General features: G+C 38.8%; 1 protein-coding gene across 2 annotated transcripts in view; it reads right to left on the bottom strand.

The window, feature by feature from the left end:
- SMS (spermine synthase) overlaps positions 1–14,865 on the bottom strand; it is a 76,653-nt gene that overhangs the window by 25,128 nt on the left and 36,660 nt on the right. For both annotated transcript variants that reach the window (XM_067545028.1, XM_067545029.1), the window contains exons 3-9: positions 14,304–14,397; positions 12,212–12,276; positions 9,981–10,156; positions 7,986–8,140; positions 7,098–7,187; positions 5,886–6,000; positions 3,283–3,362 (exon numbers count right to left, since the gene is read on the bottom strand). In XM_067545028.1, coding sequence (XP_067401129.1) covers positions 3,283–3,362; positions 5,886–6,000; positions 7,098–7,187; positions 7,986–8,140; positions 9,981–10,156; positions 12,212–12,276; positions 14,304–14,397 — 775 coding nt within the window. The remainder of the gene's footprint in view (positions 1–3,282; positions 3,363–5,885; positions 6,001–7,097; positions 7,188–7,985; positions 8,141–9,980; positions 10,157–12,211; positions 12,277–14,303; positions 14,398–14,865) is intronic.

Here is a 14,865-nt window from a genome sequence, read left to right as displayed (position 1 = left end):
ACAGAAGGCTGATTTTACTATGTTTTACAAGTGAAATGAGTTAAACTGATGACTGGCTATCAAAAAACCACATTACTATCCCCCCCTCCAAACTCCCCCATACACACACTATCTGTAGTAGTGGGTTTTTAGAATACACAGTGTGTAGATTAAGATCAGTTTGAAAAAAGTCATTTTTTCCTATGGTACCTGTATACTTTTTGAAAACAAAGTAGGTTTCAACTTCTCAGCAGGTCTTGTTACATAAGAGTACATCACTCCCGTGCTCAGGATCCTCCATTGGCTTCCAGTTAGATTACAATGCTAGTTTAAAGCATTTCCACTGATCTTCAGATCTGTAAATGATCAACATCTAGCAACACAAAATTGCCTTTCCATCCCTACAAACTTTCCTTTGGGACAATGCTGCTTTAAAAACAAAATAAGTGAACGCCCTCCATCTGCCTCCCTTCCACGACACCCAGACCACACTCCCAGAATCTGAGGACCAGAGATAAAGCTCTTTAAAAAGAGAGGAGGAGGTGGAGGGAGGGGGGAGGTTGTCTGTTCAACAGGCTACCAAGGGAGATTAGCCTGAGAAAATCTGACCAGTTTTAAAGTACAACTCAAAACCTATTTGGTAAATATTTTCTATGTTAACCAGAGTGCAGCATTCATACTCTTCTGGTCCACTCCAGACATCTGCATATAGAACTAGTTTAGTGCAGGCACCAGGGTGATAAACATTATTGCAACACCTACAGTTATTGAAAAAAATAACTAGAACAAATTATGTATATATTCTCTTTGTATACGAGAATTGTGTGCCTGCTGCAGATATAGTATCTACCATCAAAATGTCCCCTGCATCCAATAAAAGATTAAGACATTTAACAAATTCTGATCTTTGAAATGAGATTTCCTATTGTTATATTAAAAATCATTAGAAACTACTGTTTAGGCTTTAGACATAACAAGAATGTATTAGTAGTTTTAAAAAAAAAACACATTTCAGCAACAAATTAAGAGAATAACCCGCCTGTACAATCAAGAAAGTCTACAATAATGAAATGCATTAAGGTGGGCAAAAAACACCAAAACAAAGTAGGGAGGAGCGGTTTGTACACAAACCTTATTTACTTCTTTGTAAAAACTTATGCATGGCAATCTAGCATAAAAACCATTTCCTCTACAAACACCAGAAATAGTTCGGCTGGACAGATATTAAGTTCATACCGACCAATAACTTGCTTGTTCGCCATTCAAGAATTATTTTAGAGTACTAAGTGAAAAAAAATATTTCAATACATTATACCTGCATGCTAGCTATATAAAAAGATGAGTTATTCTGGGTGCACAGGGAGGGAAAAAATATACCTTAAGAGTTACAGCCCAGGTATGTGCTTGATAACAGGAAAGAGCAGCAAACATTTTATGTTTAAAACAATAATACAAAACAAATATATAGTCAGAACTGTATATATAGTGATAATCAGACATCACAGAGAAAGAACAGCAGGGCCTGAGTCCCCCAAAATATGCAACTGAATCAACTGAATACTGTATACAATATTATTGTACTATAAAAGTGCATCAAGTAAGGTCTTTTATGAAAGCCAGCAATACACTGGTCATTAATATTATTGTGAAATGTACTTATTCACACTGTGCTTATTGATATGCTCCATAAAAGACTGATCAGATAAAGGGAGAAACAGGTTTCTCTCAGACAGGAGAGAAGGTAGCTATCTCCCTGTCTCTAATGTAAATTAGGCATTATGGAACCAAAACAATGGAAGATCCATTTACATACGAGTCAACAGGGGGATGGGAAGTCAACAGGAAGAGATCAGCAGCAGGCTTCATCCTATCCATGGGGACACAACAATGAGTTCGGGGAAGTATAAGCAGAAGCAAAAAGCCATCACTTAAGGGACAAAGAGGCCAGCTCTCTTGGAATCTTTGAAAGGTGGATCCCTTGGCCACATGGGTTGAGTACACTGAACTGACTGTAGCAGTGACATTGCCTGAGACCAAGACTGTAATCTGTTAAATTTTAGACACTGGGAAGTGTGGGTTTTTGTGTGTGCGCGCATGTCACCATTCTCTGTTTCTATTATCCTTGCTTACTCTCATGTACATCGATGTTCTTTTTAATAGACTTATTTTTGGTTTTATCATAAAATCATCCCAGTGTTGTGCATTAAAATGTGGATCCTTGGCTAAATTAACAGGCTGGTGCATGCACAGTTTCTTTAGAGGCAGCAGCCCTGGTAATTTCTGTGAATGTCCAGTGAGAGGAACTGGATATTGAAGAGGAACGCTCTCCCAAGGGGTTCAGGAACTGGGATTCTCTCAATGTTACCTGCAAAGCAAGGGTAAGACTGGCAGAGTCTCAAGGAGTTTGCTGATGAGGCAGAAACACTGGTCTGGCAGGCAGCTGACATACAGTTTAAACTCCAGCAAAGCTCTCTCTTGCTGAGGCAGAGGGGTAATAGTGGCTTATGGTTTTGGCAGCCCTGAGAAAGCATCACAATATTTTAAAAGTCTCTTCCAGTGAAAGTTTGATTAGAATTATACTTGAAGTGGTTTTATGTCAGTTACTATATAAAAAGCTTTTATATTTTTTAAAAAGTTTAAGTTAATAAACATTAGGCCAGAAGTTTCAACATTCATGGGTAAAATCTGGGCCCCCTTGAAATCAAAGAGTTTTGCCTTGGTGTTCACCTGAAGTGTTTTTACAAGTGCCAAAATGAGACCAGATTTTCAAAAGTTGTCTCTAATTTTGTGGGTGGAAAAACGCAGGCAAAAATTTATACTTGCAAATCTGGTCCTTGAAGGCAGAGCTAGAAATCTAAACATACTATGGGGATATGTGTTTTATTATTAACTCTCCAATAATTGTTGGTTCAGTATCCAGTAGGTCAGTTTTCAACTCACTCATTCCTTATGGACAACATAAATTTTCATCTTTTGTTTATATTACTAGAGCCAGTGGCATCTTTGTTTAACAATTTTCTTGCTTTTTTAACCACCACTTGAAGCCATAATCCTCTGTGAGAAGCCAACTAGTTCCTTGAAGAAGTGTTTATAAATGTCATGACACAAACACTGTGGCCTCAGTTGAGAACATGCACCTCCAGAAACTGATGAGTCAGTAAGCAGCAAAGACCATGTTTTCATGCAAATATCCCTAGCAATATATTAAAGAGAAGGTCAGCCAATATTTTTTCAGGAACTGAAAATGTAAGTCACTACATATAGTGATAAGTAAAATTGTTTCTTTTAATCACAGTGTCATACCTGTGTGAAGTATTTTCCATCATGTTTCAGGACTTTCACTGAAAGGTCAAGAATCAATCGTAGAAACTCCCACGTAGAATCTGGATAAAAAGAATGAATTAGAATCATCAAGTGTTAGTAGCTTGCTAAGCATTACACAGCTAATATTCAAGCACTGCTACTGAGTATTACAGCAGAATGATTATTTTTCCTCCATCATTAGTTTAAATAAAGTGTTGGTTACCTGCACCTGGGCTCTTAGGATTTTTGTCAGATTTCTTACAATTTCGGAGAGACTATGCACAGCTTGTAGTGTGAATTCCCACACTTATTTTCATGAGTTCACACTATTCAGCTGACATTGCTTGAAGTCAAACCAAAGTGGTAAAGGAAGAAAATTTTGTTGGGGGGGGGGGGTGTGTGTGACAATTCTTCGATGCCAGTAATTGGACTTTTTAAGCACAGAATGCCAGTAAGGTAAGGTAATTTCCACCCAGCCAAGGTCACAGGCGAAGCAAGCATGCAATCCTAAACTATCATGGTTAGATGCATAAGTGACATTCCCCCTTCAGCTCTGGTTTATCAACTGCCAGGTGCATACTGGTAAGCAGTTCAGGATGAAAAGCTCCAGAGTCCTGAAAATAAGAAAAATATGCAGAAGAAAGAATGTATTGGTGATTCTTTAAGTCACTGGATGCATACATTAAACTAATCCTCGGGAAGATTTAACTTGCTTCACAAGCATAAATGCAATTGGCAACTCAAACTAACAGCGGTCTATCATCTTGAAGGCATAACAGGGGAGAGATTTAAAATAGATCCACCTAATGAAAATATTGAGATCTTGCTGTCCTTCAACATACAGAATAAAAGACTTCAACTTCCTCTAGCCATTCCATCCCCACCATGTCTTCTGCAAGGAAAATTTTATTCTCCATAGCTAAGGTATCTTATGCTCCCTTAAGTGTTCCTTATCCTATATTTTAACAGAATAGTGATACAGTACAGAATAATTCTGAAGTCCTCAACTGTCCTTAAAAAGGAACTCAACTTTGAGACTTGCTAAAAAGCAACCACTGGTGCTCAGCAACCTTTCAGATTTTCTTCTTCTCTATTTTGTTTGGAGGCTGCTATGGATTTCTCCACCCCCTAAAAATGTTGATCAAGGAATAAGCAGTAGTATAGAGAGTTAAAAAACAGCAGAATCAGGACCAGGAGCCATTATGGAATGTTTGAAGACAGTTCACACAACAGTTCTCTGAAGCGTGGCATGTGAGATCTCTACTGACAGCCTTTAGCCCACTAGCCATCATAATCACTGAGGAATGTACGTACAGATAATATTTAAGGAGCTATGTCAGACTATACTGAAAATTACATTCTTAAGGTTTTAGAGTTAAGGCAGTCACCAGGAGGTGACATACCTTCGAAATGTTTCCTTTGGGCAGGAGGTAACAGACAACTGTCTCCCTGGCTGGGCATCTGTGTATTGTATGGCACACAATGTAGGCCTGTTTAGATATTAAGCCACAGGAAAAAGGGGAGATTTTGTAATCTGCGAGAGCAAATGTATAGGATGAAGCAAACAGCAGGAGTTTTCCTATTTATGAAAAGGATAAAAGGATGGGACTGGTATACCTTGGGGAGCATAGAAATACCGTGGGAACTTCACCTAGAAGGTAAGGTGATAGTGTCTCTCTTTCATGAAAGGAAGATCACAGCCAGTTTGGCTGTGAAATGCTGCAAGGATTTTGGATGAACAATATTCTATAATATTCTGCGAGTATCTGATTAATTAAGATTAGGCTATAGATTTTATGATTTTGTTTTGTATGTCACGTTACAAATACTTCTACTTGATATTACTTTAATCTCTCTGCTTTGTTAAATAAATGTATACCTGACTTCACTATAAACATATCTAAGGCCTGATCTACACTGCCACACTGGGTTGACATGAGATACGCTAGTTACATAACATAACTAGGGTATCTCATGTTGAGCTATGCAGCACAGCGTCTTCACCATGCTACATCGACGAGAGAGCATCTCCTGTCAACGCTGCCTTCTGCCTTTTGGGGAGGTGGACTAATTCAGTCGACAGGAGAGTGCTCTCCCATCGACTGATCGGGTCTACGCAGATCTGCTCAATCGATGCCACTGCATTGATGCCTGCCACCACAGTAGTATACACATGCCATAAGTGCTGTGAGTTAAAACAAGCAGTGAGCTGAAGTGGAACTGCTAAGGCGGGGTGTCCTGTTTCTTTGGAAACAGTGAATCTGGGAATACTGCATGCGTCCAGTGGACTAGGGGCTGGACGCTCCAGGCAGATGAGCAGGAATTGGTGTGCATTTTGCTAACCGGCAGAGAAACAGCAGAGCTGAGTAGGCCTAGAGGAGAGTGTTTGTGCTGCCCGTGGCTGGTGAAGTTGGGGAGTTGATCTATAGCAGGCACAGACAAGGTTTCCTCAAGCCAAGGTCCAGGGGAGGAGGGAGCAAGGTTCCCAAGAAGCATCACATACGGTAAAAAAGGAAACAACCCCCCAAAATAACTTTTTGCTGAAAATTGTCAGGAAAGCGAAGTGTTAAAAATAAAAAAGTTAGAAACAACCAAGAATTAACCTTCTTCTGGAGATGTGGAGATTGGAACAGCTGTCAGATCATTAATTACATAATCAAACATCCTTCCTTCTTTGGCATACCTCTTCAGTACTGGAATACAGTCTTCTATCAGAACCTAAAAAATGATTATGTTTTAATAAGTGATCAAAAACAAAGAGGAATAAATATGGGTGTATAGGAATTAAAATAGGGAAAGAGGTCAGAATTAAGACTGACTTTAACATAAGGCTCCAATCTTAGCTTATTCCATCTCCATATAAAAGGCAATGCTGGAGGATGGGGGAGTGATGCAGCATGGAAGCAGAATTTCCATTCCCAGCTCTGTCACCAACTGCTGGGTGACCACTTAGTCCATTTGTGCCTCTGTTATTCCCCATTTTACAGATAGGGAAGTTACTAGCTTCACAAGATAATGGCAAGTTTTGAGACCCCGGCTGAAAGGCACTTGACACATGCAAAATATCATGCAATTTGTGTTAGTTTTTCTCCAAGAAGGACTTAACTCACTAGTTAGGATTCAAAGATACGTCCTTAGGAAGAACATCTTGCAGTTAAGATAGCAGACTATGATCCAGTAGATCTGGGCTAGTTTACCTAATCTGACAGACATGGTATGTTACATACCCTTCTTTGTACCCCCGTTTCTTCTTCTTTAAAATGGGGGGTACACATTATTTATCCATATGAACAGAATTTACCAACAGATGTTAAAGCAAATAATGGCACAGATAAAACCAAATTAAAACTCCAATCACATGAACTATATCTGAAATTCTGAATGATGCACTAGCATTGAATTAAGTTTATGATTTGCATTACTTCTCAGCCAGTTTATATTGGAAGATACCATACTCTATTTTTACTCAGCCACTAATAAGTTTCGGTGATGGCAACATGCCTTATTATGCTTCAACTTTCTTTACTATTCCAAGTACGGGTTATAAATATTAAAAAAGCAGAGTGGGTTTGGAAGTGGAAAGTTAAATATTTCAAAATTAGTGAATCATTGTTTTAACTTCAAACTCTGGTGCAAACTGTACTATGATTTAGAAATGCAGATATGGACTAAGCCTAAAAGAGAAGGAAAGAAAACATTAAGAAGCCAGATGGCACACAAAAACCTTCCCAAAACATTAAATTGACAGATCTAAATCTAGAACTAAGCCATATTTTCATGTGTAAAAGTTACTTGCAATGAAAACGACAGATTACCTGATAGCATTCTCCTTTAAGATTGTCTAAGACATCTCCACATGTTTTACGCATGTATTTTCTACACCCGTCAATCACCATTTGGTCAATGTTTGAAGTTAGTTAAGGAGCATTACATTCTGTTAACCTTTTATTACCCAAAGCTTTGGGTTTTTTTCCTTTACAGAAACTTGTCAAAGAGATACAGACAAACTTATGGAGGAATATAACTTATGGAGGAACTGCAACATCTAGGCCTAGGAATTAATTCCCAACCTCAATAATAGATTTAAGATACTATTTATATATTTTTTTAAATTCTTTCCAACCAACATTGTTGGCACCATAATTTACCAAACATTTTAAAAGCATAATGTTTTAGTTCAATGATGTTAACAATTATTTTGGTTTCCAGCTAATGAAATTTGCTATGTACAGGGGCTCATTGTAAATAATATCTGGAAAATGGAACTTTGAAATCTTATTTGTGAAGCCACCTTTGGATTATTTTCTTTAAGTGATATCTGAGAAAGAATATGGTTGACCCATGTGCCATCACCATTAAGGACCAAATCCTGAAGTTTTAATCAGACATTCCAATTGACATCCACGGCTTTTAGTTACCTAAATAAGGAAAGCAGCATTGAGCTGTAAGTGCAGAAGATGCTCTACAAGAGTTATAGTTTGAATTAGGAACTTGGAACTATCTATTACATGGCCAGGATCAGATCTCAAAGTCAGTACCTGCACGCTACAGTGATTGAGTCTACATCCGTTCCTATGTTAGGTTAGAAAGAGCCAGTCTCCCCACATGAGATCATATAAGAGACATTTAACTTGAGGTACCAAGATGAAAAAGGAAGAGTATGTTGGATTTTTAAAATGAATGGTCATTTAATGAAAGGATATCTCCACCATGGTGACCATCTTTGGTTTCAGTTTGACTATTTCAAATAGTATACCCCCATCACCACCTCCTAGGATCAGCACTTCTTTCCCTGTGTAATCTTCTTTCCCACTGCCCATTATGGCTTGCGTATATGCCAGGTCACTCTCTGCCAGATCTGGAAGGGACGAAGAGAAAGTTGATCAGAAGCTTTGCATTTTTAAGTCTGCTAATCACTAAACACAGTAGACTGGGTGCATCTTAAAGCAATGCTGTGTATTGTCAGTGTGAAAACCAGGATGGATTTTATATTCTTCCAGAACAAAAAAAACCAATATGCTTACAGGTGTTAATGTTGCAAAGTCCAGCTCTCCAAAGAGAGGACATGCCAGAACTCAGGACTTTCCCTGCATGGAATTTTTATGGCTTCTTTGTCCCTCGTCCCCATCATTTACTCTGCATGGGTACACCTGCAGAATGCAGTCAATGGACTCGATGCAGATGTGACCACGAGCAGCCAATTGCAGGTGGGAGTATTACTGCATACCCTCTGCGAATTTATTGGCTTTTTCTTACAGCTCCGTTAATTGAGCAGTTCCCTGGCCTATAAACAAGTCTATATATTTGTTTACTTGATGCCAGCAAATTGCACTTTACAAATTTTCCCCCGCTGGTGCACTTTGCTGCACTATGTCGACAAGCCCTAAGTTAAAACTGCTCTGAACTATATCGGTAGAGCTTTGTGTGGCAGCTTGCACAACACCTGTCTGTGTTTTTCACCAGCAATCAGTGCCTCATGTGAACACACAACAGGATTATAATATTTAAAAACAAGTATATGCAGCTACACTTTGAAATCTTACATATAAAGTCACACCCATTGTCTTAGGCAATACCGTAGCAAACCATGAAATAACGGTCACAAACATATTGCATTTCTATATAAAATCTACTGAGAGGAATATTTCCAAGTTTCTGGGCAGAAGCATACTATGTCCATTCCAGTTATTTTAAAAGTAATTGTACCCAAGTTCGGAAATACCTTACAGTTGAATTTAATGTTTTAACTACCAGCCCGCACAGCTGAAGAAGCTCCCAGGGCTCAGCAGTTCTGCAGGCTCAGTAAAATTTGCCCTCTTATGTGGCTTCAGAATGTTGCATTAGAAATTTTGAATGGCTGTCCTATCAGCAAATCACTGCTGATCTGGCTTACCCCAGAACAGTGACAACTGTCACTTTACATAATTTAAGCTCAGTAGCAACATACAGGGACACAGAACATGCTTAGTTAAGCGCCTCAAGGCCTTCCAACATGTAAATGGACATTTTAAAGACATTCCCAGAGATAGCGGTCCAGCTTCTGTGCTAGAGTCTTCGTGGGTTGACTTGATTGTTCAAGAGCTCAGACACGGCAAAGCAGTATTGTATATAATGAGCCTCCCAAAAAGGCTGAGCCACTACCCTCTTAAACTACTTTAAAACCTTCCATTTGCCTGTTAAGGGGCATAGGGTAAGCCAAGCATGCTTAATAAAGCATTGCTGGGGGAGGTTGAGACCGCTAAATGTCTGAGATTTGGCTGCCCCTCACTGGACTCAATCAAAAAAAATCAGTTAACTAGGAGAAAGCGAGTAGCCCAAAGCCCAAATATTTCAAAGCCATCAAACAAGGTTATGAAGTCCTAAGATAGACTGGGAAATCATTTCATTTTTTCTTTAAAATGAGGGATGGTTGTTAAATCACTGAGTTTGCGTTCCTGTCCCTTAAAGTAACTGTCAATGGCTGCATATCCTGGAAGTGAGAAAAGGTTAGATCTCTTCACGAATACATTTCCTCAGAACTTTTCTGTCTGAGATTTTGAAAAAAGAAAAAAGAGGCCTTTAAAACATACACATACCATCTTCCTATTGCAGGTACATAAGATCCATGAGGAAACTAACAAAGGTGTTTTCTGACAAGATAGAATCCAAATGACCTGCAGCTTCAGATCAACACCACAATGTAAAGAGGTCATACTTACTAACATCCCCACTGAGGATAAGAATATTCCCAAACTGTTTTGAATGTAGAATTTTAATATTCTGATAAGGTGAATCTTCATCATAAACAACTTCATCTATGTCATACTCTACCAAACGCCCATCAGCTGTGGGCCAGTATCTATCAATGGCTTCTCCTCTCACAATTGCTGGCAGTCTAAGGAAGAGAAAAACAAAAACAAAACTACTCACAATTCACAAGACCTCCGAAAGTTAACAAACACTGCTCATTTTCCTTTAACTTAGTATGAATGGAATAAGTGAGAGATGTTCTCCTACCCCACAGTACTTAGCATTTTCTTAGTTATCATTATGAATCCAGCACGACATAACTGAATGTAGCTTGGACACCTAGTCAAATACATGTTTAATCTCAGATTTCTCAAGAAAATACAATCCAAATAACATTCATACAAAAAATAAAAATTTGCAAATATGATTTTTACATTTTTCTTGTATTCCATAAGATTGCATTGGATGCAAAGTTATTCCAGTTTGTGTGTAAATGCTCAAGAAGTTTATTTTAAATATTTTAGCCAGCAGTCAAACATAAAAGGATTGCTAGTGTCTACAGGAGAATCTGGGTGTCGATACTTTAATTTAGCACTATTCTAGCAACCTGTGTGTGAATCATCTCTTTTTAATACTGGGGAAGAGGATTTGTGTAACACTAGATACTTAATGTGAAACTAGAAACTGAAACTAATGACACATATACACACATAGACACACCGAACAAGTTTAGCAACATCTGCCTTTATTCTTAACACAGATGTGAAACATATTTGGATGTTTCACCATAATTTGCATTAATTTCTGAAGGTCTGGCTCAGATTTGTGGACTCAAAGTGGGATGAATCTAGTAAGTCATACTTGATTAAGAAATTGTAAAATAAGTTTGGTTTTAAAAAACGAGTTAGCTTTAAAAAAGACAAATTACATTCAGTGTTCACGGTTAAGGTGGCACAAACAGATCAAAATGCTTTTGTTATGCTTCTGTGCAAGATAGTCTAAACACTGCTCTACTTTGTTTCCTATTTAGGAGACTTAAGCTTTTTGGAAAATAAATTTGTCTTTTGACTTTTCAGTGATTCTGAAGAACACTAGATGGCAGTACACAGTGGGAGAAAGTGAAAAATATATATTAACACAAACATGACAAGGCAAAAAAAATCAGGAACTGCAATTTCTGGCTGTTCTGCTTAGAGAGTGCAAGTTCCTTGCAATCCTTGTAAAACAGACACACACGGACAAGATAGTCTCACCATTTGAGCATATCAAAATTTCAGCAGATTGAAATTAAAATGCTATTTGCTCCAATTTTTTATTTATTCAACTCAACAGTTATGAAAATATTTCAGACTCTCTCTTTATTTTGGATTCCCTTTCTCTCCATGCACCATAATTATGATATAACATACAAAAGATTAATACTACAAAATGGCTATTCTATGCACAATTTATCAACAAACCTAGTGGTGGTATTTATCACTTCTGAAATAAAACCAACACATTTATAGGCATTGAAAAAGCAAAGACATGCTCACATTTAAAAAAAAAAAGAATTTCTCTCTCTCTCTCTCTCTCTCTCTCTCATTAGACTATTTTTCTTTAAAGGCAATAATTTATTATTGGAACTAACAGCCCCTTAGAAATTTGAAACAGACTCTGAGTTTCCTTACAAATTCCACCCCAGCAGATAGTTGACTATTGGTATGTTATCACAGGGTTGTTCACCAGTACTAAACAGCACTACAGAATGTGTTTGGGAACAAAAATATCTTGTTAAAAATACCATGTGGAATTTGCAACATGACATACTAAAAAGTCAATTTTGAGCCTGCCAATCTTGACAGTGCTTCTTTGAATAGGTACTCAGTGGAGAAGTTAATTGCCATATGAATTATTTAAATGATTACACAAAAAATATATTTACATGCCACACACCCCTTTGAATAAATCTGAGGATTAGACACAAAAATTAATAGTAAATCAAAAGGTATGCAAACAGAACTGTCCACTGCACTACCGGATCAAGAATATTTATCCAAATTCTGTGTAAATCCAGAGTGATTCCATGGCTTCAGAAGAACTGGGCCCTATTTGTACCTCTCTAACAAAGAAGGATTTGACTCATTTTCAATAGTAATGTTAATGTAAATCAAGTTAAAGAGGATATTAAAAACAAAAAACAAAAAAAAAAACACCTTACCGCTTTACCCTTTTGATAACGCTGTGAAACAACTCTTTCATTCTTTCTTCTATCTTATTTAGTAGCTGTAAGAAACATGAAAGATCCTGAATTTACAAATGGCAGAAACACACTTCCACTCACGATACAGTAATTTGAAATAGTGTTTAACTGGGTGTAAAAAGAGTCTCTCTGGAGCACCTATCCAGCTGGGTTGGGCCCCTTGCCATGCCCAGTTACCACACTGAGGTCAGTCCAGTCCAGGCCCCAGCCTCTAAGATATGTCTACGCTGCAATTAGACACCAGCAGCTGGGCCTGTGCCAGCTGATCTGGGCTCCCGGGGCTCAGGCTATGGGGTTGTTTAACTGCAGTGTAGACTCCCGGGCTTGGGCTGGAGCCAAGGCTCTAGGACCCTGTGAGGTGGGAGGGTCCCAGGGCTTGGGCTGCAGCCTGAGCCCAGAACACCTACAACTGCAATCAAACAGCCGAGTCAGCTGACACAGGCCAGCTGTGGGCCGTCTAACCACACTGTAGACATATCCTCAGGGTATGTCTATCGCCACAGCAATTAAACACCTGAGGCTGGCCTGAGTCAGTCTTGCAGGGCTGTAAACTTGCAGTACAGATGCTGGGGCTCAGACCTGAATGTCTGCACAGCAATTTTGCAGCCCAAGTCAGCTAACCCAGCTAGCTGCAGGTGTTTAACTGCTGTATAGAAATACCCTATGGGTATTCCACACTGCAGTGAAAGCCCAGGGTCAGCAGAACTCGAGTTAGCAGACCCGGGGTTTGTTAACCTAGGGCTTGAGCATCTACACTCATTTACACAGGTTCATGTTAACTAAAAATTTCACAGTTCAAGATATATGCTAGAGAGGAAGCAGGAAAGGATACAAGGGAATATAATTCTTTCCTCACTCACTTTTATATTAAATTGTCTTCATGTGGAAGATGGTAAAAAGGTTATTGGTCAGTTCCATCTTTCCAAACATATTTTAATAGGTAAATCAAAAACATTTTCACAGGGATGGAATTATAAACCAAAGCATAACACTGCAGTTTTTGTTCTCCATGAAAGAACAGTTACGCACCCTCCAGTAACTGGTTCTTCATGATGTTGCAATCAGTATGGATCCCACAATACGAGCGCCTTCACCTCACGTGCCCAAAATCAGAGTCTTTTCAATAGCAGTGTCCCTCAGGGACTGGGTGGCCACCCTGCTCACTCCCCTTGCAATTTGAAGCCTGTCTTGCTGAGGACTCTGAAAAGCAGGGAAGGAGGGAAGACTGTGGGATCCACATGGACCACAACGTCTCGAAGAACCACAGTTACCATAGCGTAAGTAACCATTCTGTTGTGCTTCAACTAAGGGTCAGTGTGGATCCCACTCTTGGTTGCTGATAAGCAGCATCCCCTCTGGATGGCGGGAATGAGGCACGTCAGCCGAGTTTAGCTGAACAGCAATTGCAATACAGCTCTCCCAAACCTGGCATCTAACCTGGTTGCTAAGTTAAGGGCATCAAGTTTGACAAACATCAATGAATAATTCCACATTGCTGCCTTGCAGTTTTCAGATATTCCTGAAACTGGCAGATGATGTTGTTTGTGCCCTGTTGGAGTAAGCCTTAGTATTTTGAGGGAGAGGTACACAAGCCATCTGGAAACACACTGTGAGATCTATCAAGATAAAAAGTCCTGGCGTTTTGAGCGGCCTCAAATGGCTACAAAAAGCTTGAAAAATGTAGTTCTATCAATATACTAGAGCAAGGACCTTGAAACCTCCAGAGCATGTTGTTTCTTTTCCTCCAGAACAGAGTGGGTTTTCTTATGTCAATCAGGTAGACAGAGTCAGGCAGAAGATTTAGCCAACACTAAGAGGCAGAGGGTCAGACACCACTGTTCTGTTTCGTTGCCACAGGTGGTAAGAGGTGAGGGGCGCACAATGAGGCACAGGATGCGTGGGCCAGCCCCAACAGACACTGCTATTCAAATGACTCAGATCTTGTGGACATGTGCACCTACAATGGGATCCACATGCACGTATTCAAAGAAGCTGCTAGGATTTCCTCTATGTGCTTTGATAAAACTACTGTAATAAATGGTAAACTTACACAATCCATTTCATCTCTTCCTTCCATATCACCACTGTAGCTCTGCAGATCCACCAATACTAATCCATGAGGGTAAATTCTCAGATTGGAAAAACTATAAAGCAAAGTTACAGTGATTAGGACTTAATTTATTAACAAAACTGTTCTTTAATAAAAGGAAAAAACTAAAACTATTCTTTAATAGAATGAAATTCAGAAGACTTCACTGCCCAGCTTCACTGTCAACAAATGAGTTGGCAGCGCCATGCCACCACCACATAAGTATTGTACAATTGATCTTATTTAAAACAAACAAACAAAAAAACCAAAAAACCAGTAGACAGTTTATAAAACAAACATTGAGATAATAAGAGGAAAAATGCAGTACCCATCAGTCCCTGTTCTTTGAATCTGAGAAATCTGTTTAGATAGCTAGATGTTTAAAAAGAAAACAAGTTTCTGAAAACAATTAGCTATTCCCTTCCCTTTCACTTTGAGAGCTTAAATAAAGTATTACAGCCACCTCACAAAGACAGCTTTCATATTAAGAGATAAAGGACTATTCATAAGAAATAAAAAGCAT

The sequence above is a fragment of the Emydura macquarii genome, unplaced genomic scaffold (assembly GCF_026122565.2).
Source record: "Emydura macquarii macquarii isolate MOO-44397 ecotype Brisbane River unplaced genomic scaffold, CSIRO-AGI_Emac_v2 contig_1043, whole genome shotgun sequence".
NCBI classification, from domain to species: Eukaryota; Metazoa; Chordata; order Testudines; family Chelidae; genus Emydura; species Emydura macquarii.
The sequence above is the reverse complement of the archived record's forward strand: the minus strand, read 5'-3'. Positions and strand labels throughout refer to the sequence as shown.